General features: G+C 46.0%; 1 protein-coding gene across 1 annotated transcript in view; it reads right to left on the bottom strand.

Moving 5' to 3' along the window:
* Positions 1-21146, bottom strand: part of LOC138487941 (RB-associated KRAB zinc finger protein-like) — a 219711-nt gene that overhangs the window by 106423 nt on the left and 92142 nt on the right. Inside the window, exon 4 of the mRNA XM_069614586.1 lies at positions 355-465. Coding sequence (XP_069470687.1) covers positions 355-465 — 111 coding nt within the window. The remainder of the gene's footprint in view (positions 1-354; positions 466-21146) is intronic.

Here is a 21146-nt window from a genome sequence, read left to right as displayed (position 1 = left end):
CTTTCGAAACCTCACCAGCATGTCTTGTATCTCAAAAAGAAAGTGTGTCGATATCCGTGGTCTTTACATGGCTCGATATGAAGTATTATTTGACCTCCTTTGTCTCTTTGGGAAAAAAAGAGGGAGGAAAAAAACCTGTATCTAAATATGGTGGTTACTGCAAGCAGTTTCGTTGGAGGCTGGTCGATGTCATACCGGGCATTAGATTGGCCCTTGATGCCCGCTCTTATTTATCAGAAAAACTAGCACACGTCTGCAACCAAACACTAGACAGCAGCATGTGAATATAACAGATTTGTTATACAAGAAGTATTTTAAATCAGAACAGCACATATTTTAAAACAAACTCTTCACCTGTTCTATGGCAATCCCGCGCTCGTCTTTCCTCTGGGTCTGGAGTATCACTCAGCTCTAAGCTTTCTTCTCCATTTACCTCGAAAAACACATCATCGGCAACCACATCAACTAGTGCACAAAAAAACAAATTGGTGATTTAGCACACACTTACACCACTTGCCATTTACATTAAGTTTCACATTTCATTCATTATAAACCTACAGTTTTCTTTATGTGCGAACCAACTACTATTCCATCTGAAGAGGTTTAAGTGATACTAATTGTGAAATAAAATTTTTTTTTAAAAAAGGGCCTCATTAAAATTTTGCCGTGCAGAATTAACATGCCGGCAATTCCATTTACAAGCACATTGCGACACCGGTGGGGTGGCTGGAATTACCTCCAGCCAGGAGCTGGAAGTAATTCCGCCACACCACCAGCAAAAAATGACAGTATCACAGGTATCCGGTAGTCACGGCAAACCCCCCCATGGAGTCATATGGGACTCCATGGAATTGGGAGCAACTGCCCTTACCAGCACTTGTAATCTGCTGGTAATTCAGGCAGACAAAGTGCTGGTAACGGTAATTTCGATTGGTGACATACTGCCGAATTTACCAGCAGGATACCACCAAACTTGTAACGAGGCCCAATGACTTTAGTTCTAAAAATGTGGATGCAGGAGAAGCATTTTAATGTATTTAGCTTTTACATATAGTGATGCTTATGTACATTTTATGTTATGTTTTTGTACTGTGCAGAAATCACCACTGTATTCTTTTCGGTACTACCCATTTTGACCGATAATCGATCTGGTACAATTGGACCAATTTCGGGCAGTACCATTCGATCGATTTTTAAAAATACCAAACAAGTGGAGCAGGGGTGTTCTTCGCTCCACATGTTCGGTATTTTTGGACTTCAGGGTTGCAGGGTGTAACCGGCTTCCTCGAAATTGGAGGCGGGGGACCAAAAAAAAAAAAAAGTGGCCATGCAGCGTTGGATCCAACCCACGTCAGAGGGACGGATCTGATGCCGCAGGGGAAGCAGCGGCGTGCAACAGATAAGTAGGGAAGGGGGTGGGTGTTTAGGTACATTTTGGGTTGTTTGGCAGTCAATTTTGCCACGCATAATTACACGGTCAAACAACACAGATTCTTTTCTATACGCCAATGCGTGTGCCCCTTCGTGAGGTAGCAAGACATTATGTTTCAGATGATGACGGAACCAATATTTTGTCATAAACATGAACAATGGAACAACCCCACTGATAACACTAACGTTATGTCGGTTTTCAATACTCTCCTTGTTAACATCATGGGTGGCAGAGAACATGTTGATTAACTAGATAGGAGTGACTGTAAGGTGATTTATTAGTATTGAAATACACATAACCCAAAGATCACCAGGTCTGTGAGGAGACCACCAAGGGAGGAATAGGTAAACATTATTGTAAACAGACAACCATTGATAATCCAGTAGCCACAGCATTTCCAGTAGGTAACAAAACAGTGTGTTGAAAAGGGCCTCCTAGATAGGCAGGCAAGAAGTCATGCTAAAGGAATCCTAGATGCAATTAATTGTGCACTATGCACAATAGTTATGTGCACTATGCACAGTACACTTTTCCTTCCTTCCTTTGGGTAATAATAGTTTGAAGAGTTAGGGCAGGGTGCAGTTATCCCCACTCTGTTACACACCTGGAGAGAGCTGCTGGAAGATACTTTTGGAGACATGCAAAAACATAATGTGCCACACTTGGACAGCAAATAAATCATGCTGAGCCAGGTAATGCGCAACTTTCTTTCCTTTATTTTCTGTTGCTGAGTCTTGGAAAAATCGTGAGGAAGAAAAGAGGGGTCGGGAGGGATGAATTAGGGAGAAGGAGGAAAGGGGGAACCAGCTTGGTATTGAGAACTGGGCTGGGTCTTCTTAATCCCATCTTGTCAATCCTCCCAAACAGCTGTGATAACTGCAGCCCTATTTGTGAATTATGTTCCCCTTTATAAAGGACGCCAAATATCCAAGGTACAGTAGATGTCCTGTGACTGTATCCTGCCGACTTCCAATTATACAGGTCCATGCACTCATGTAGTCAAAAAGTTCACCTGGGCTCTGCCAAGATCCACAAGGCATTGCTGTAGCTATGGTGTGTCATTGGCTCGAACCGTTGATGGTATGAATCCAAGATTAACTTTTGAGATGGTGCTTCTTAGGAACAAACTATTGAGCTAGGTATATAGTACTCCCTGGTACACTGGAGATATTAACAATTGTATCTCACTTTTACAGGGCATAAAGGTGGAGCCTGAAGAGCAATGTGCTTCTGAAGTGGAGAGGCTAGAAGACTAAATCGGACCACAGCACAGGATGCATCGGCTATTGAGGATTGAGTCTACAGGCAGCCTTGCTCCTGTGGGAGAGAGTCAGACTCAAGAAAGACTAGACTCCAGCATTGTCCCATTAGAATACTGCGTCTCTCCTATGGTATTCTCCCAAGGGCAACCCTGGCCTCACCCAGGAGATCCTCCCTTGCTTGTCCGCCCCCAGGTTTAGGATCCAAAAGTGATGGCCCTCCACTGAATAGAGGATTCTCAGGGTCTACATAGGAGAATACACCCTGGTTTCTCACACCTGCAACACCCGATTATCACAGCTTCCATCCTTTGGTTGTCCGACACTCACTTGGGAACATCAGTGAGGAATCTGGAGTGAAAAGGGAGTCCAAGGATTCCTCACTTGCACAGTGGCATCGCCAATGATATCAGCACCAATGCACAATTGAAAGCTGGACGGTCAAATGAGTCGAACGCCTCCAATTAACAGGGTGCCCAGTCAACGTTAATGCAAAACAATTGGCCCAATTTCTACTTAACGCAACATAGCCACATGTGGTGCACATGTCGGTTAAAAATAAATTGGCCGCTATACATGTACATTGTAGGGGACACTTTCATGATGTATATACATCACCCACGATGGTTGAGAAAGCACCGAAGAGGTATACTTCAACCTACATGTTTAAAAAAAAAAAAAATATATATATATATATATATATATATATATATATATATATATATATATATATATATATAGTGTATATAGTGTATATAGAGTCAAATGCATTAATAACAGTAAATATGTTGATTTTCAATTTATGAGTATTCTCCGCATGAGGGATGGGAGTACAGTATGTGACTAGATTAAACAAAGCCCAAACTAGAGAATCACCTTCAGGTCTCAAAGCAGTGCTGCCCAAGGCCATCAAATCATTCACTCATTTCATGCATTCTGTACTGTTCTAAATTGAATGATGGCGGGTGGACACCAAGACTGGGTTCTGGCTGCGTAGGGCCTGTAGGACGATTATGATGTGTGCAGCTAGGTCGGTTTGTCATGGGATATAGCTGCGTTTTATTAGATGAATGAGGTGTTTATGTGTTGATGTTCGTATGTGAGCAGCTATGCCGAATTTATCGAGGGGTATACTGCACTCTAATTGAGTGATGGTGTATAGAAGAGAGTAAGCATAGTGATGTGGGAGGGGATAGTTTGGGTTGAGTTAAGATCTAAATCATAGGCAACTATATTACACAACAATCTTGGCCGGCACTTTCTAGTCATGAGTCGAGCGAGAGCAATTCTAATTGTGCAGCGCATGCAAGTGAGTCACAGTGCTATGTCAGGAGGTACTTTCAAGATGTGAGTTAAAGTAGTTTTCTAGATGTGAATCAATCTTGCAAGAACAATTCTTAAGCGTGTAAATAAATCACAGTATCATCATAGCGTGCACCTCTAGATTTGAGTTAATTGTAACAAGATCAGTTCTAGGAGAACGGCACGGGCAGGCGACGCAGACTAGTAAATTCACAGTAAGGTCACAGTGGGCACTCTCCAGGTTTGGTTCAACGCAATGCCAATAATTTCTAACAATTTCTAAGTGTGAGTCAAGGCAACACTTACAATTTCCAGCAGTTTCCTAACTGCAAAGAAGACAATACATTCACAGTACTACCACATAACTAACCCTGAATTTTGAGAATCCTGAGTGGTGGGAGAGGCCTAGATCTCATAATACACAATGTTTCACCATACAATAATAAAAAAAAACAAAGAAGTAGGCCACACCTAGATTTCAATGTTCTGCAAAGTTGTGAAGAGGACTAGGTTTCATAGATTACATTTCGACATATATCAGACAAAGATATGAGAGGCTATACCTAGATATGAGAGTTCTGTAGAGTGGGAGAAAGGTCTCAGTTCTACAATAGGTGGGTCTTCACAAACACCAGACTGAGGTCACACCTAGATTCGAGAGTCCTGCAGAGCGGGAGAGAGGCCTGGGTATCCTAATACATCATGTTTCACCATACAATAGACAAAGGGGAGACTAGACCTAGATTTGAGTGTCCATGTTTGCTAACATTCACAGTTCCATCCAAGTGTGGCACCGCCAACACTCATGTTACAACAGATGTGTAAATGGTCGTAGCAGGCAAGAAGTCCAAATCCAAAACAAAGAACACCAACCTTCTACACAAGTTTACCCCAGTATATCATAATTTTGTATGCAACACAAGGGGTTGAAGAATCCTTACCTTGAATTAGAACATTCATACAAAGCAGACACAACTTTATCGTAAGACAAGCAGCTACCTTGAAACCATTTAGATGATGCACTGCCTGGTCCTACAGACTCAGGCAGACATTCAGGCAAGACAGAGTATAAGAGTGCTTCTATTACAAAAGGCATTCTTTGGGAAGTGACATAAAATTACAGGCATGTGGTCTTTAGCCTAGGATGCTGGTTGGTCTATTTCTTTGTAGTTTCCTTGATAGCAATAAACTAGGAAGCGGATTTAATACAGAATACAGAAGGTACAATTATACAAACTCAATGAGGAAAAGGTTTCAAGACAGAAGGTGCGATTGTAAATAAAAAATGTAAAGTTAAAAACTCAGGTATAGCGCAATTTTTTTTTCTATTTAAAAGCCATCTAAAGAGAGGGTCTAACCTCAATATTGTTATTTTATACTTAGTAATACGGCCAGTTAGTGTAAGTTAAACAGAAAATCAATCTAAAAAAAATGAGTCTTTCAAAATCAGAACTCTGAAGAGTGTGTTTAAAAGTTGTAAGAAGTGCACAGATTCTTTTGGGTCAGCAGTCAGCCAAAAGGAGGCATTTAACAGGCAAAAGGCAAATTCCCAGCTCATTGCCTACACACCTAAAATAAAATCAGATAAACTTTATTTCAGCAGTGCGATACAAAAGTCAGCATAGCACAGTATACAGTATAGTAAAATCAGCCAAGAACAATACAGGTTCAACAGTCAAAATGTAGGGAAAAAAAAACTCTACAGAAGCCCACCCCAGTAGCCATGCGAAAACCAGCTAGATGACACACTTCGTGTCTCAAAGACCAGTTGGTATCAGAACCAGCAAGTTTCCTCTAAACTCATCTATTCACTGGTGGGAAAACAATCTTTAAACAAGGTCAGTTAAATATGCAGACCTTTTCAACCATACTCTAAAAATATATTTGGATAGAGCAAAAACGTTTGGAACATTATCAGATTTTGTACAAAGAAACATGGCTTCACTAGTTGTCCTGATATCAAACTCTCGAAATCTCGGTTTCAGGTAACTCCTTCTGTATGATAAATACAGAGGGCAAGCAGGAAGAAAATGATCTACAGATTCAATCCCTTCCAAGCAATATGGGCATTTGTTACATTAAGGTTCCAGGCATTGCATAATGCAGCCACTAGTAAAAAAAAAAAAACATAACCTGAATTTTATGTACAACGACTAATAACATCAGTTGCATGCTGTCCAGATAAGTTTAATAGCCTCTACAACGCTTGTGTTCCCAGTATATTCTCAAGGCAGAGGATTACTGAGCGCTACTCTGAATCTCCATTTCAATTTTCTGCCAGTAGCTGGCTGGAACTCTCCGCTTATCACTAGATTCAATGACAGCTGAAGAATACCATAGATTGTAGTATCCTAGGACCCGTAACCAGGTTTTGACATGTGGGAACCACTTCACGGATAAACCCCCACATTGACCCAAAATTTCAATAACAGCATCTTTAATCTTGAGGTGATCCTCACTACCCCCACAGTCTAATCTAATGGAGAACTGGCATAAGGGCCACCACATCCCCAATGTTAGTTAAACCGGTTTGCTCATGGATTAAGACTGTGGATGTCCCAGCTAGGAGCCACAAGTTGGTCTTTAAAAATCCATTCTCAGCCGTATAACAATTTGAATCACACCAAAATACAGCACCATATATAGCAGCTTGTCTAGCTTGAGCCTTATACAGCAGCAAGAGCGGTCTAACTGATCCATCTCCATTAGTGAAAGAATATTTAGTAATGGCCCCACTATGTCGCAAGAGTGTATTTTCCGCTCTTGCAAGTTGCTGGTCCCAGGTACATGAGGCAACAAATCTAAAACCAAAAGGTAATTATAGTAGTGAACATGCTCTAGGATCTTGTTATTATTTAAGATGGATTTCAAAACTCTGACCTGGTCGGCAGAAGTTTAGGAGGCCACCCTCGGTTTAGTGAAACAGGGGAACCTTCTGGACAAGCCAGACCAATCTAGGTAGCTAAGCAGGCGGTCAAGACCAAGTCTCAGGTGGGGTGAGAGTGATCGGAAGCCCACAATGAGCACAAACAGTAACAAACCACAAATACACATACACTCAGACAAGTGTTTGTGATCTATACATTTATTGTCGGCCGGACCAATAGACACAAGTAAACTTTAGTTATATCAAAACAGTTACCACACAATATACTCTACTATATAACATATATACAATAAGTTTCCTAATGCGACAAATGAGTAAAACACAGCCACAACCTGTAACGGTAAGGGTGCGTTAACACACTAGGCGCATTAGATAATCGTTCCCCAACTTTTGAGTCCAGCCTTAAGAAGTGGGGAGCCTTGTGCTCAACATTACAGTTGTGCGTAAAAATGCACGATTGCGCAGGAAAGAACAAAAAGCTGGTCTTCTTGGGAGAGCTGGAGCAAGTCAGGAAAAAACTTGAGGCGATGAAGAATTGGTTCCCACTAATTGAGTATGATCTGCCCTTGGCGGCAAAGCAGTTTTCAAAGGGTGAGAATAGCTAGGGAGCGCAGGCTAACCCAGCCAAAAGCAAATAACTTTTAAGGGATATTTGTGCGTAAAAGAGATCGGTTGTGCCAGGGGGCCACCGGTAAGGGATGCAAGTACTCACCGACCCTCGGCACAGTCTGGACCGAACTTTGCCAGTTTAGTCGAGGTCGCTAGAAGGTTCGAGTCCAACAGTTTTGCGGTGCTTCGGCTCTAAGCGGCTACGGGATAGAACGGTTATCCGAGCGGGACAGTAAATGCTGGTGCAGCTGGCTCCAGGGCACAGGAGAGCAGATCAGCAAGACACCTACAGCAACCGTCACCAACAGGTAGTTACGCGGGATTCACAGATGTGAGCAGTGTTATGCACTCTCCTAATTCGGGACCCACAGGAGGTAGGCCTGCGATATTTGGCGGGAGAGGGCACGGGTCCACAAGCAAGCGAGGTCCCAAGTCTCAGGTCTCAACTCGAGACAGCAGCAATTCTGCGGGATACCCTGAGGTAGGGGCTCGTTCGGTAGGTAAGCAGGGGGCACAGAGAGTAGTTGTTCTCACTACTCCAAAGGGGACGAAGCACCGTGGCAGGCCTTCTTGATCGATGAAGAAAACATGGGTCCGACAGGACAGCAAAGGGTCCAAGATGCCAAACCTTCCAAAGCGTCACTGGCGGTTCCACAAGTGTTTCTTCATTGCAGGATACTTGGTTCCTTCTGTAGTTCGGAGACAACTCGGGTGATCGACCTGGAATGGATGCAGAGCCCCTTGTCTTATCGAGGATGTCCAATCAAAGATCTGCTCTCATGCAGGCATACCAGTCATGGACCAATCACGGTCCATGGTGGTCCCAGTCATTCAGGCACTCCAGACATCCTGGCACCAGTAGTGAGGATTGGACCAGACAGTCCTAGCCCGCTTTCTGGGCACACACACGTGACATGCAGAAGCCTGTGAAAGAGATTGTTTTTTGCGGGAGGCTGCATGCCCAAATAAGGAAAACCTGGGTAACTCGATCTGGGTGAAGGCAGGGGACAAAATGGCCATGGGACAGAACAAAAGACTTTGTGGCTCAGCCAATTTCAGACCTGGCCACAGACCTGAACCAAACACGGTAAACAAGATGTGATTCAGTAAAAAGTAAAACACTTATTAAAAAAGTAACTGCTGCCACCAGTTTGTCCAAGGCACACTCGAACAATCACCAAAAATTCCTTTGAAGGTGTCTAGGGCCATAAAACAAAAAGGACCTCAGCACACTGTACTGGAAGGAACATTGTGCACTGTTAAAAAGTTATCAAGAAATGGCAACATAGTCGAAGACTAAGGGAAACAGTTTCCCAGAACTGACAGTCTGAAGGACGTGTCCGTTTGCCCATTACAAGTGAGCAAAAGCCCAGGGGAGCGCAGCTGAAGGTTTTGCTCCACTGGCAAAAGTCAGGATAGGCTAGCCAGACAAAAGCAAAATGTTTGGGGGGGTCCACAAATGGAAGGAAAATTACACATTGGTGCACTCTTTGCTAACAGTCATCAACAGCTATTTTACATTTGGGTTTTTTCCTTTTCTTAGTAAAGGTGACGGTTTTAGTCTTGTCTGTGTTTGTAGACAAGCCCAGGTCTTTACATAATTCTTCAAAAACATTAATTTGAATTTTCAGACCTGAAATGAAGATAGCATGGTCCGCAAATAGTAAAACCCCAGCTATGACGGGGGCACCTGTTGGGCTGTTCAGGCGTCTACCTATTAAACCAATAATGTACAATAAAAAGAGGGTTGGGGCTAACACACACCCCTGGCATACTCCCGTTTGCACCTGTATAGGATGTGTAGCGTCACCCAGCATCCCCATGTTAACACTGTTTTTTTCATAAAGCAGTAAATGGCAGATAACTCTCCCGTAGGGTTTCCCTGAGCTTAACATGTGGGACCGTACCAAATGCAGTAAGTAAATTTACGACTGCTGCATATATGGTTGATTTCCTTATTTCCATGTATTTATCGAACATTAGTTTCGATCCCTCCCTAAAGCCTGCTTTCCGATGGTCAATGTTCCACGAGGCGACCCAAGTTTTAAGATGGCCCAAAATTACTTTTCGCAAATAATTTTCCTGCAGAATCAAGCAAGGATATGAATATGTAGTTACCCAGCTGGTCTCAACCACCTTTTTAATATACAGGAACTATCTTGGCATTAGACCAGGATGCTAGTGCCATGTTTGCTGTTGTCACTGCATTGAAGCATTTCAGGAAATATAGAGCCGAGATCTGCATCTCATCTTTAAACCTATCACCCGGGAACTTTCCGGGCCGCAGGCCACAGACTTCTGGGAAAGGATTCTTTGGGCCCCACGCCATTCAGGCCTTTTTCGGTTTCTTGGCACCGAGTTCACAAACCAAAAGGGGTCTTATTCAAAATGAGATGTTCTAACGTATTCTTATAAGCCTCTGATATTTTAGCGGACCATCTCATGTAGTTATGCACCAGCAATCCTCTGGTGATCTGTTTGGGTCTCGGTTTATATCCTACTAGGTATTTTGATTTTAACAGGAAAAGGGGTCCACAAGGCCTTCTGGGGCCTGGGGCCAAAATACCTTCAACTCTCTTCCTAAATATCTTCCTTTTCGAGCGCTTTGCTCATCCGCCTCCAACTCCCTCGCCTCCAACTCCCTCAAGGTTAGCTGCTTCTCCAAGCAACGAGTTGGGGGTATAGCTCTCTCTGCGGCAGGGGCCTCCCTCTGGAACAGCCTTCCTGCATCCCTGAAACTTGAGGAGAACCATCTCCAGTTCCGGAAGCACCTCAAAACCCTCCTCTGCTTCTGCTTTCTCTCCCCTGCTAAATTCCTACTGAAACTGCACTGATTCTGCAACGGGGCCACTCTCACCGATCTCGGTCCTTGGCCCAGCCACTCTCCCCTTGCACTGCCTCCCTGGCAACCCCTGAACTACGGGACTGTCTCTGCATCCCTACAGCGCCCCTTCCCAGCACTTGTCTGCACTTACCTTACACTTGCCACCAGCTGGCCCTTATTATTTATCTTGTTATTCTTCTACCCCTGTACTGCATTTTCCCCTTCCCCCCCTACCCTTGCACTTGCGTGATCTGAATGACACCTGGCCTAGTAGGATCGTTGTCTGTCTTCCCTTTGTTCCCCCCTCCCTGCCTCGTCGCGCTTTGAAACACTTGTGTATAGGCGCGTTACAAATGCCATATCATATCAGGGGTGTTTGTTCAATTTCACAGCTTCCACTTGCCTGTTTTCTGAGAGTCTCTGGTTCACTTGTTCTGCCATGTATTCTGCAAATGTAAAGATTTCTACTTATGACCTCAGTGGACTTCCTGGTATACTCCTCTGCCAGGAATCCCTTAGTAGGTTCATCAGATCCCTGTTGTACTCTGCCTGGTATCTTCCCACAATGTTAACAAGCTCATTTAACTTCAACTTGTCTGGTGCTTGGACTGCCAGGACTTCTTTTCATCTGGTTCTTATGATCACTTGGTATACTCTCCTGCCAGGTATCTGCCCACAATGACGAATTCCTCTGTATTTCAAATTGATTGCCTGGTTTGCTCCCCTTCCAGGAATCAGTTCCTGGGGCTTACAGATCCCCTGGTATGCTTTTGTGGCAGGTATCTTCCTCCCCAAATATTCACTGCCTCAAGTGTTTTTCACCAGGGTTTCTTTTAATTTCTCACCGTTTTTCAGTAGTGAGCTGCATTCCTAACGGTCTACAATTCCTTGGCTTGATGTACTACTTGTTCCAACTTTCCCCACAATGATATCTCATATATGGCGACTTGTTCAAATTCTGTCTTAACTCCTTCAGTAGTATTCATTGGCTTGTGACAATACTTGCTCCAACCTTCACCCATATTGAAATCTCATACATGAGGATTTGGGCAAATTCTATCATTTGGTCAGTATTCTAAACAAGTTCTTAATGTCTCACATGCCTGTCGGCACAACCCCAGGGTCCCCAACTTCTCTGGGCAGACTCACCAGTGTCTGGTAGCGTTCCTTATCCGTGGCATGTTGCTAGAGTGAAGCTTTCATTCTGGGATGGCGTTTCCCACTCTGCAGACCTTCTCCCTAACTCTCCTGCACCCTCCGGTAAGCCTCCTGCTTCTGGACACCACCGTGCTTTGCTGTTGCTGCCAGCTCTCCAGCAGTTCTTACACAGTGCCTGCAGTTACTCCTGTGGCCTTGCACCACACCAGTAGATACCGATTGCGAACGGCAGTCTGAAAGTGCCTGCTTTTTTCAGCATGGTCCGTTTCCATGCTGCCGCCTTTTCCCTCGGTTCGGCTTCTTCTTCCGTTCGGCTTCTCGCCTTTCCTTCAATGTGGACACCATTTTTAAATGTCCCACACACTTGGGCCTCATTGCAACAACTAAACGGCATGTTCAATTTAGGGTTTCCTTTGATCCAGATTAACTCCTTCCTCTTCTTCGTCCTCGTCTCAGTACTTGGATGCTTTGGAGTCCATAGGATTTAAAAGACTTCTAAGGTGATTTTGTTTAGGATTTTTGGTTAGCACAAAAACATCAGGGACAGGAAAGGTTGCGTGTTATGTATATATGAGGTGTGAATGGTATTCTGCCTAGAATGTTTTGCAGGAAGGGAGTTTGGGTTTTACAATGGGAGGGATTTGTATAGTGATAACTAGCCATTAAGAGTTTAGAAATTATGAGTTCTTCTCTGGGAAGAATACAGCGTCCCTCCCGATGGGGTCACCACCTTCCCCCGACAGCCGTCTACTGCTATATGTTCCTCCCTCACAATACCACCCCCAGGGTTAGGATCAGGGGGCAGTTGCCGTTGCCTGGCCATATGGGAGGCGATCTCTGGCTGGGGTTCAGTGATGACTCCAAAGAAGTCATCACTCTAGGATGGGGCATACATTCTACCTTGGATTCCCTATAGAGCTCTCTGAAGTGTTCAGCCCAACATGGAGAGTGACTGCTGCCATGGATGATACTCCCAAGTGATCCTTGGCAGGCGGTGATGAGCCCCCAAAACCTGTCAAAATCTTTATTTTTAGCAGCCATAAGTAGATCTTCCCAAATCGCTTTGGCCTAAAGCGCTATATAAATTCAATAAACAAACATTTAGATGACTCAAAACCACTTTCTTTTTTAGAAGCAAGTAATTTCTTGTAGTCAGATCAAGCTTTACAACACCCCTATTAATGGCAGTATGATTCTTAGCCGCTAAGATTAAAATCTTTTTGGCATCAGGACATTCATTGAGATCCATATCTAAGTTGGCCCATTTAACCGCCTTCCTCGATTGTCCAATGATGACCATCGGGACTGAAGTATCTACCCTTCCACGCTGTCTCAATACCGGATCTGTGTTAGTCAATGTGAGCACCAGAGGTCTTTAATAACTCTTATTCCTGGGTACCACTTCACAATTAACCACTGAGCTCCAGACATCAATATTGAAAACGGCATAATTAATATGTTTTGCACACCTAAAATAATCTCGAGAAGGGATTACAAAATTCTTCTCATCCATGCATCTTGGGGAATAGGTAATAGAGGAAGTGGGCAGAGAGTAGTACCAGAGGAGCCAGTAGAAAAGCCTTCTCAACCCCTTTCTTTTCTCCCCTGTAGTTCTTCAACCAAATAGCACGAGAGGGAATGTTGTACTATTTACCACTTCCATTTCCCCCCCCACCCCTCTCTGCCAAGAGCGTTCCGACTTCACCCGAGAATCAACAAGGTATTGATGGTATTAGTCTGCAGGGTTCAGTAGCTTCGGAAAATGTTGAAGTTAGGACCAGGCATGCACCACTTTGAAGTCTCATCTACATACCATGCTTAACTTGCCTACATCAAGTGTGCAGGAAATTCCTACGAATAACCAACTGGAACAACAGCAATGGAAGACTAACTTAAAGAGCGCCTTTCACCATGACACTGCTGGGAAGTCAAGGGGCGTCTGGTAAACTGCAAAAATGAGAGAACAAGGATATGATATTTTATTTGTATCGCACTCTTACACAAGTGTTTCAGAGCGCGGTGAGGCAAGGGAGGGGAGCAAGGGATGACAAAACAACAATCTTACTAGGCCCAGTGACATTTAGAACGCGCAAGTGCAGGGGAGAATGCAGGGGGAAAGTGCAGAGGGGGAGGAGTGGAAAGTGCTTAACACAGGCTAAAACAACAACTGGTAGTGCAGCCAGCAGGTGGCAAGTGCAAGGTTAAAGCACAGCCAAGGAGTGTCAATAAGCGCAGGTAAGGGGACTGTAGGGTTGCAGATACAGAACTAAGTGAAAAGGGTTGCCAGGAGGCAGTGCGGGTGTGTGGCTGGGTGAGCAGGGACCTGGGCCCGAAAATCAGAGTGTAACCAGGTGCCTGGTGCCGAAGCAGACAGATCAGCAGGAGAGAGGAAGAGCGAAGGCAGAAGCAAAAAGGAAGGTCTTGAGGGGCTTCCAGAACCGAAGATGGTTCGCCTCAAGTCTCAGAGAGGCAGGGTTGCTGTTTCAGAGGGAAGTCCCAGCCAAGGAAAGACATCTACCCCCAAACTAGTTGCTTGGATAACCAACTGACCCTGAGGGAGTTGGAGGTGGAGGAACGAAGAGCTCGAGTAGGAAGATATTTAAGGAGGAAGAGTTGAAGGTATTGTGGACCCAGGCCCCAGAAAGCCCTGTGGACAATGCAAAGGGTCTTGAATGTAATCCTTGCAGCCACTGGGAGCCAACAAAGATTTCAGGGCTGGAGGGATACGATCCCAGGGCTTGAGGCCAAGGACAAGTTTCGCAGTCCTGTTCTGGATGAGTTGCAAAGGGCGGAGAGTAGAAGCAGGTAGATTTAGAAAGAGGCTGTTACAGTAGTCCAGCCTAGAGAGAACCAGAGCTCTAGAGACGGTGAGCTTCTAGGGGAAGGAAAGGAATACCACCTCTGAGGAGGTGCAGTTGGTAGTTTGACTTCTTAGAGACGTCAGAGATGGGAGGAAAAAGAAAAGGAGAGTGTAGAGTGAAAGATGACCCGGAGGTTATTAGCCTCACAGGTGGGAACAGGAAAAGGGGCCAATATTCACATTATATGTGTGATGCTGGAAATGCATCAGAGGGACAGGGCCTCCGTAACCTTGTCCTTTATTGCTTTTTATTATGTGTTCTGTATTTTTTCCACGCAGGAGTTCATGTGGGACTCCTGGCGGTGCGGCTCTTCCTCGTTTTGGTGAAAAGACCCTTGGGATGTACGAGACTGTACTCCTAGTATATGCTTTTGGGCACCTGTGTGTGGCCCACAGAGCAGGGTATGGGCGGGTGGCAGCTCCGTGTTGACCGGAGACTGGGAGAACGAAGAGAAGCACTGGACAGCCGTCCACCGTCGACAACCGCCTTCGCCGACCGGAGCCGCAGTGCTCCCTTTGCCTAAGAACAACTGATCCAAGGACTCCCTTGCTCATCACGTCAACCGCTTTCGTCCTGCTGGAGAAAGTCAAGGCCGCCGCCAACCGAGGAGAATCTGCCGGTGGGTTTCCCGCCACCCGAAGACCAAAGAGACGCTGACGACCCCAAGCCCTTGCTGGGCCATAGTTCTTCATCGCCTCTTTGCAACAACGAAGACTCGTCATTGCGGTGCACTTCACGCCTCAGGTTGCTGGACGTTTTCAACCTATTGTCAACGAGCACCACAAGAACTGAAATTGCTGCCGCAACGACAGGGCTCACCTTTTTCTTCAGACTCGATGACCCGTGGCTCCTGCCTTAAAGGGAGTCTCAAGAAGGGTCCGTCGACGACTCACCAAAGAACTCTACCAAACAAGGTACTTTGGGAATGTAGAACCTTTAGAAAGAATCGAGACTATATTAACCATAATTGGACTGGGCTTGTCAATAAGCTTTATTTACAGGTTGCCCAGGTGTGGTGTGGGGAGGAGGAGCGGGGGGGAGATCCTCGCACAGAACTGTCTCTAGGTAGACAGGGGACTGTTCTGCTATTGCTCGATTTAACTAGTTTTCTTCCTGTGTCTATCGTTGATTCATCTTACAATCCGATTCGTAAGTTATTTGGGGCCGTTAGCCGTGGACGCATTTTAAAGGAATCGATAGACAAGAGTGGTACCACATAGACCTGTATATATTTGCCATTATAGTATTGCCAGAGTACAAAGTGTGTTATTGTGATTGTGTATATAACCTTGAACCTTATTTATATAAAGACTGCTTTCACTAACAGTGTGTGGTCATTCCTTTGCGAGTGCTTGGGGACTACACTGTACTTAAGAACCAGCCCGCATCAGCTCCCGAGAGCTTAAGCCTCGATTGCTCGTCCATTGCTACCACAGAGAATCTTGGCTGGGGTGCTCTGTGCCTCTCCTCTACCATATAGAGAGCAGGAGTAAAGACGACCCCCCCTCCGGTGCTTTACAATGGTGGCAGGGGAAGGATGCTTATGGTTTTAAGAATCAGTGTGTAACCTTGCCACATACAAAATATCTACACTTTGTTAAACTGAGGTTTAGTTGTGTACAAGATAACTACATTACAAACAATGGAATCTATTGCAAATGGTAAATTGACTCGGATGAGCTTAGAGGCTCTCCAGAGTGCTTGTGAAGCCAGGGAGTTAGACTTTGAAGATAAGTCTAGGGCCGAGCTGATGGCTGCCCTGGTGGACTACTAGACTGATTGCAAAGTTCTTGAAGGGGGAATGTAACCAATAAGGACCCTGCCCCTGGGTCCGTTCTTGAATCAGATTCTGGGAACGCCACCATTCCTGCTTCCTGTTCCGACCTCCAGCAATGTTTCTTCAGGGAATTCCTTGAAACTTGAATTATTAAAGGATGAAATTGGCCTTTGAATATAAAAAGTTGGAAATAGAAGGTGAGCTTAAGAAAGAGGAGTTGCCACAGCAAGTGATCCTTAAAGCCAGGGATCTAGAACTGAAGGATATGGATCTTGAACTTAAGAACAAGGACACTGAATGTCAGCGAATCCAGCTAGAGAAAGTTAGATTTGAGACTTCAGTGAAACCAGTTGAGTGTCAGGTCCCAGCCACCAAGTTTATGAAAGATTTGGTTGGTGTGCATGCAGAGGGTTCCGATATCCTCCAATGGATTGAATCGTTTGAGATGGCTTGTGGAATCCATGACGTTGATGAGAGATTGGGCTAAGTGTTTGTGAAGCATAGAGTGCGACTGGATAGGACTGTATTCTGAAGCAGAGCATGAAAGAAAGGGGTCAGTATGAGTGCATGAAGTCTGCTTTGATTGCCAAGTTTGGCAATACACAGACCCAGTAACTTAAAAGGTTCAGGGAATTTAAGAAACAAGACACTGTCTTGGATTGACTGGGTGAGTGCTGCGCACATGAACCTGATGGGGTGGATGGATGGTTACAAAGTGAAAACGTTTGCTGATTTGTCGCACCTTTTGTTTTTCGAGCATTTTTCAGAAGCCTGTTCACCGGAGCTGTGTTAGTATGTTGCTGACCAGAACATTTTAGATCCCTTTAAGCTGGCCAGGCTGGCTGACAAGTGGGTCTCCCACCGGGTGTCCCCTAAGGACTCCAGTGGGAAGGACAAAGAAAAGGGGACCTTTCAGAAGTCTAAGGACTCCCAAAAGCAGTCAGAGTCGGATAAACCAAAACCTAAGAAGCAAAAATCTAGTGGAGATAAGTCCTGAGTGGGTGGGAGTAAGCATAGTGGTCCGCCTGCTGCAAAGTAGGGTCCCAGTGGCTCCAGTACCGTACCCCGCACTCCAGGCACTTGTTGGGACTGTGGGGCACTGGACCACAAGAAGGGTGACCCCAAGTGTAAAGGTAAGGCACTTTGAGTCCAGGCTGTCAGCCTGACCTACCCTTACTCTGTACCCGAGGTGGAGGCCACTGTCCCTCCCCTGCCCCCCCACTCCCCCTACTCTACTGCTCCCGTAGAGATTTCCCTAGTGTCCCTTGGGGCCTGGGACAAGTACGCAGAAGTACTGGCTACAATCCCACAGAACACCCGTAGGTTTTTGAGAAGTGTCCTCTTGAATGGCCAGCCTTCTAATGGCTCGAGAGACACTGGGGCAAGCATATGGTGGACAGGACCCTGCTCAAGCCAGAGGACTATGTAGGTGTAGGTGCTCCTTCGAGAACCACCAGGTTAGCTGGTGGGCCTCCCAAATTATCACCTGTAGGTTTAGTCAACATTACGATTGGAGCGACAGGACATCGAAACTTCCTGTCCTGGTTCAGGACAATGTACCTGCTAACATTTCGTCAGGAAAAGATTTGGTGGAATTGGGGATGATCACGGACGGTCTACCCATGACGGCTGTGGCAGTCACCCGATCACAGGTCACACCGGGTCCGGCTGTGAATCCGGTACCCATGTCGACGGGGAAACCCAAGGCACGAAGAAGACAAAAGAGTAAGAAAGCCACCTCTGCGAAGGGGGGCCCTTCTCTTCCTGCTGCTTCAGCAGCACTCACTGGGGTTCATGCCCCGGATGGGCTGGGTCCAGTGGAAAACCCAAACTCTCCTGAGGGAGAAGTGATCAACCCAAAAGGACCACCCCGACCTTCAATGCCTGTTGGCTGAAGGGGGACCCTCTCAAGGGTCAGAGAAAGTGCCACTCTCTCGAGGGTGTGAGGAAGCAGGCCCTGTCCCAGGCACAAGGAGAAGTGCTTAGGACAGTCCGGATTTATTGGAAGGGTGAGCTCCTTGTTAGGGTGCCCTCAAGAGGTTGGTGGTACCGCAGGTTTACAGGCCCTTCCTACTGCAGTTGGCACATGAGGTGCCCTTAGGTAGTCATCTTGATACCAGGAAGACAAAGCAAAGGCTCTCTGCCCAGGTCTACTGGCCCGGATGGGAATAGAAGTTGTGTCCCATTGCAGGACCTTCCCAACTTGTCAGTTGTCTGGCAAGACTGGGGGCAGTGTCATTGCCCCACTGCAGCCGTTGCCATTTGAGAGGGTGGGTGTCGACATTGTCAGTCCCCTCGACCGTCCCACTTCCGGTGAACATCGGTTCATCCTGGTCTTGGTGGATCATGCCACCAGGTACCCTGAGGCTATACCCCTTCGAACTGTTACTGCCAAGGTGGTTGCTAGGGCTCTCCTGGGCATTTTCACAGTATCTGGTCTTTCCATCTAATTCATTTCCAACCAATTTTGATCCATCTGAATGTATTCTTTGAAATGCTTTTCCATCGAAAAGCATATTCATTGAATGAATTTCGATGGATTTTAGGCAAGTGTTAGGGCAAGGGTTAGAAATAGGGTAAGGGGGTGCCCTTGGGGTTAGGGGAGGTTCCCCTCCTCCCAATAAACAAAAACTTACAGGGAGCTGTCCAGTGCTGAAATACATTAAAGATTTCAGCACTGGGCAAGGGTTACATTTTGAATATGGGGGTTGGGTGGGTGGGGGCAATAAATACCACAATTTAGAGGGAGCTGTCCAGTGTTAAAAATGACATGCATTACTTACCGTAAAAGCATTTCTGATGATTGTATCTGCTTAGATTCACATGCTGTGCATATGGTCCGACATCCAGTGTTAACTGCAGAGTATTGCATCTGGTCTTTTGGGGGACCGAAAGGGGACGTCGGCATAGGCGTGTCTGAAACACTATCCCTATCGTGACGTGTGCAGTACCCAAAATCCCTCACGCGCTGAGGTCCCTCCCATTGTATTTTTTCTGCCCTGAGGGAGCCCAAGGATATAGTGAGTGAGTACATGAAGAGAGAAAGTAGTAAGAAGTCTATGTTCCTTCCACCCCGAGCGGGGAGGCAGGGAGGGCGCATGTGAATCTAAGCAGATAGAATCATCAGAAATGACGGGAAGTAATGCATGTCTTCTGATGCTTGTTAATCTGCTTAGAATCACATGCTGTGCATAGACTAGCGAGCAGTACCCGGAGTTGGAGGTGGGTTGTGAGAAGGAACAGTAGAAAAAAGATGTCTTAGTACTGCTTGTCCCACCTGAGAATCAGACCTAGAATGAGTGTCTAGGCAATAGTGTTTTGTAAAGGTGTGTACAGAACTCCAGGTTGCCGCTTTGCAAATGGACTCTAGGGGAACATTTGCAATGAATGCTATGGATGCCCCAGTGCCTCGAGTAGAATGTGCTCTAGGCTTGAAGGGCAGTTCTCTCTTTGCAAGAGTGTAACATAGTGTGATGCATTTGACAATCCACCTTGATATTGCCGATTTAGAGACCAGATCCCCTTCTCTACCAGCTGCCACTGAAACAAAGAATTTTGTTTAGTTTTCCTCAGTGGTTTAGTTCTATCCATGTAGAACATGACTGCCCTGCGCACATCTAGTGTGTGAAGGCTTCTTTCGGCCATGTTAGTAGGTCCCTGGAAGAAGGTGGGTAGTTCGATTGACTGGTTCACATGGAACTTCGAAATAAATTTCAGCGCAAATCTGGGATGAGTGCGCAGAACTACCTTATCTTTGTGGACTGTAACAAAGGGGTCCAAAACCGAGAGGGCCTGTAGTTCGCCAACTTCTGATAGAAGTGATAGCTACTAGAAAGTCTGTCTTGTAAGTCAGGTCTTTCAGACTAGCTTTATGCATAGGCTCAAAAGGGGGTCCCATGAGCCTAGTTAAAACCACATTTAGATCCCATCCAGGGGCTGGGTGAGTGATGGGGGGGGGGGGGAATACATTATTTTAACCCCTTCCATAAAGGCTTTAGGTATTTTCCACCACGACACCTTCTGCTGTGACGTGGTGTAGGCTGACAACGCTGCTAGGTGAACCTTTAAGGAATTGAAGACTAACCCAGAGTCCAACAGATGGGTTAGATATAACACAATGTGTGAAGGTGAGCAATCGGTGGGATTGACGCCTTTGGAACTGCACCAGATGACAAAACGTTTCCATTTGCTGGCATAGCAATAACGTGCGTTAGGCTTTCTTGCCTCCCTCAGTATGTCCATGCATCTTTGAGGGAGTTGCAGATGTCCAAACTCCATGACCTCAGGAGCCAGGCTGCTAAGTTCAGCGTTTGTGGGCATGGGTGCAGAGTCTCCCCCCTGTCCTGAGACAACATGTTGTACAGGCAGGACAGCTTGACTGGTGGGGAGATGGACATTTCCATCAGGTGCGCGAACCAAGGTTGGCGGGCCCACATGGGAGCCACCAGAATTATGGCGACTGGTTCCTGGTGCATCTTGTGTACTATCTTGTTCAGATGGGTAGTCGGGAGGGGGGGGGGGGGGGGGGGGGGGAGGAGGAGCGTAGACAAATTCCCCCGACCAAGTTATCCAGAGACTGTTCCCCTTGGATCGGTTCTGGGGGTACCTGGTGTCGTAATCTTGGCATTGGGCGTTCTCCTGAGTAGCGAACAGGTCGATCTCTGGAACCCACCATTCTGCTAAGACGTTGGATACAAGGTCTTCGTGCAGTCGCCATTCGTACTCTTCTGGCAGAGGAAAATCTCTGCTGAGTACGTCTGCCAGAAGATTGAGTTCCCCTGGAACATGTTGGGCTATCAGGAACATCTTGTGTTCGAGAGCCCATATCCAGATGTTTTGGGACAGCTTGGATAGCCCTGGAGAGTGAGTGCCCCCCTGTTTGTTCAGGTAATACATTGCTGTTGTGCTGTCGGTTAGGACCAGAACTGTCTTCCCTTGCAGTTGCTCCTGAAAGGCTTTCAATGCTTTGAACACTGCTAGTAGCTCCAGTAGGTTTATTTGGTTGGACGCTACCTGAGGGGACCACACTCCGTGCGC

Source organism: Ambystoma mexicanum, chromosome 9 (assembly GCF_040938575.1).
Source record: "Ambystoma mexicanum isolate Mex_15411 chromosome 9, UKY_AmexF1_1, whole genome shotgun sequence".
Lineage (NCBI taxonomy): Eukaryota > Metazoa > Chordata > Amphibia > Caudata > Ambystomatidae > Ambystoma > Ambystoma mexicanum.
This window is presented reverse-complemented; position numbering and strand designations above follow the sequence as displayed.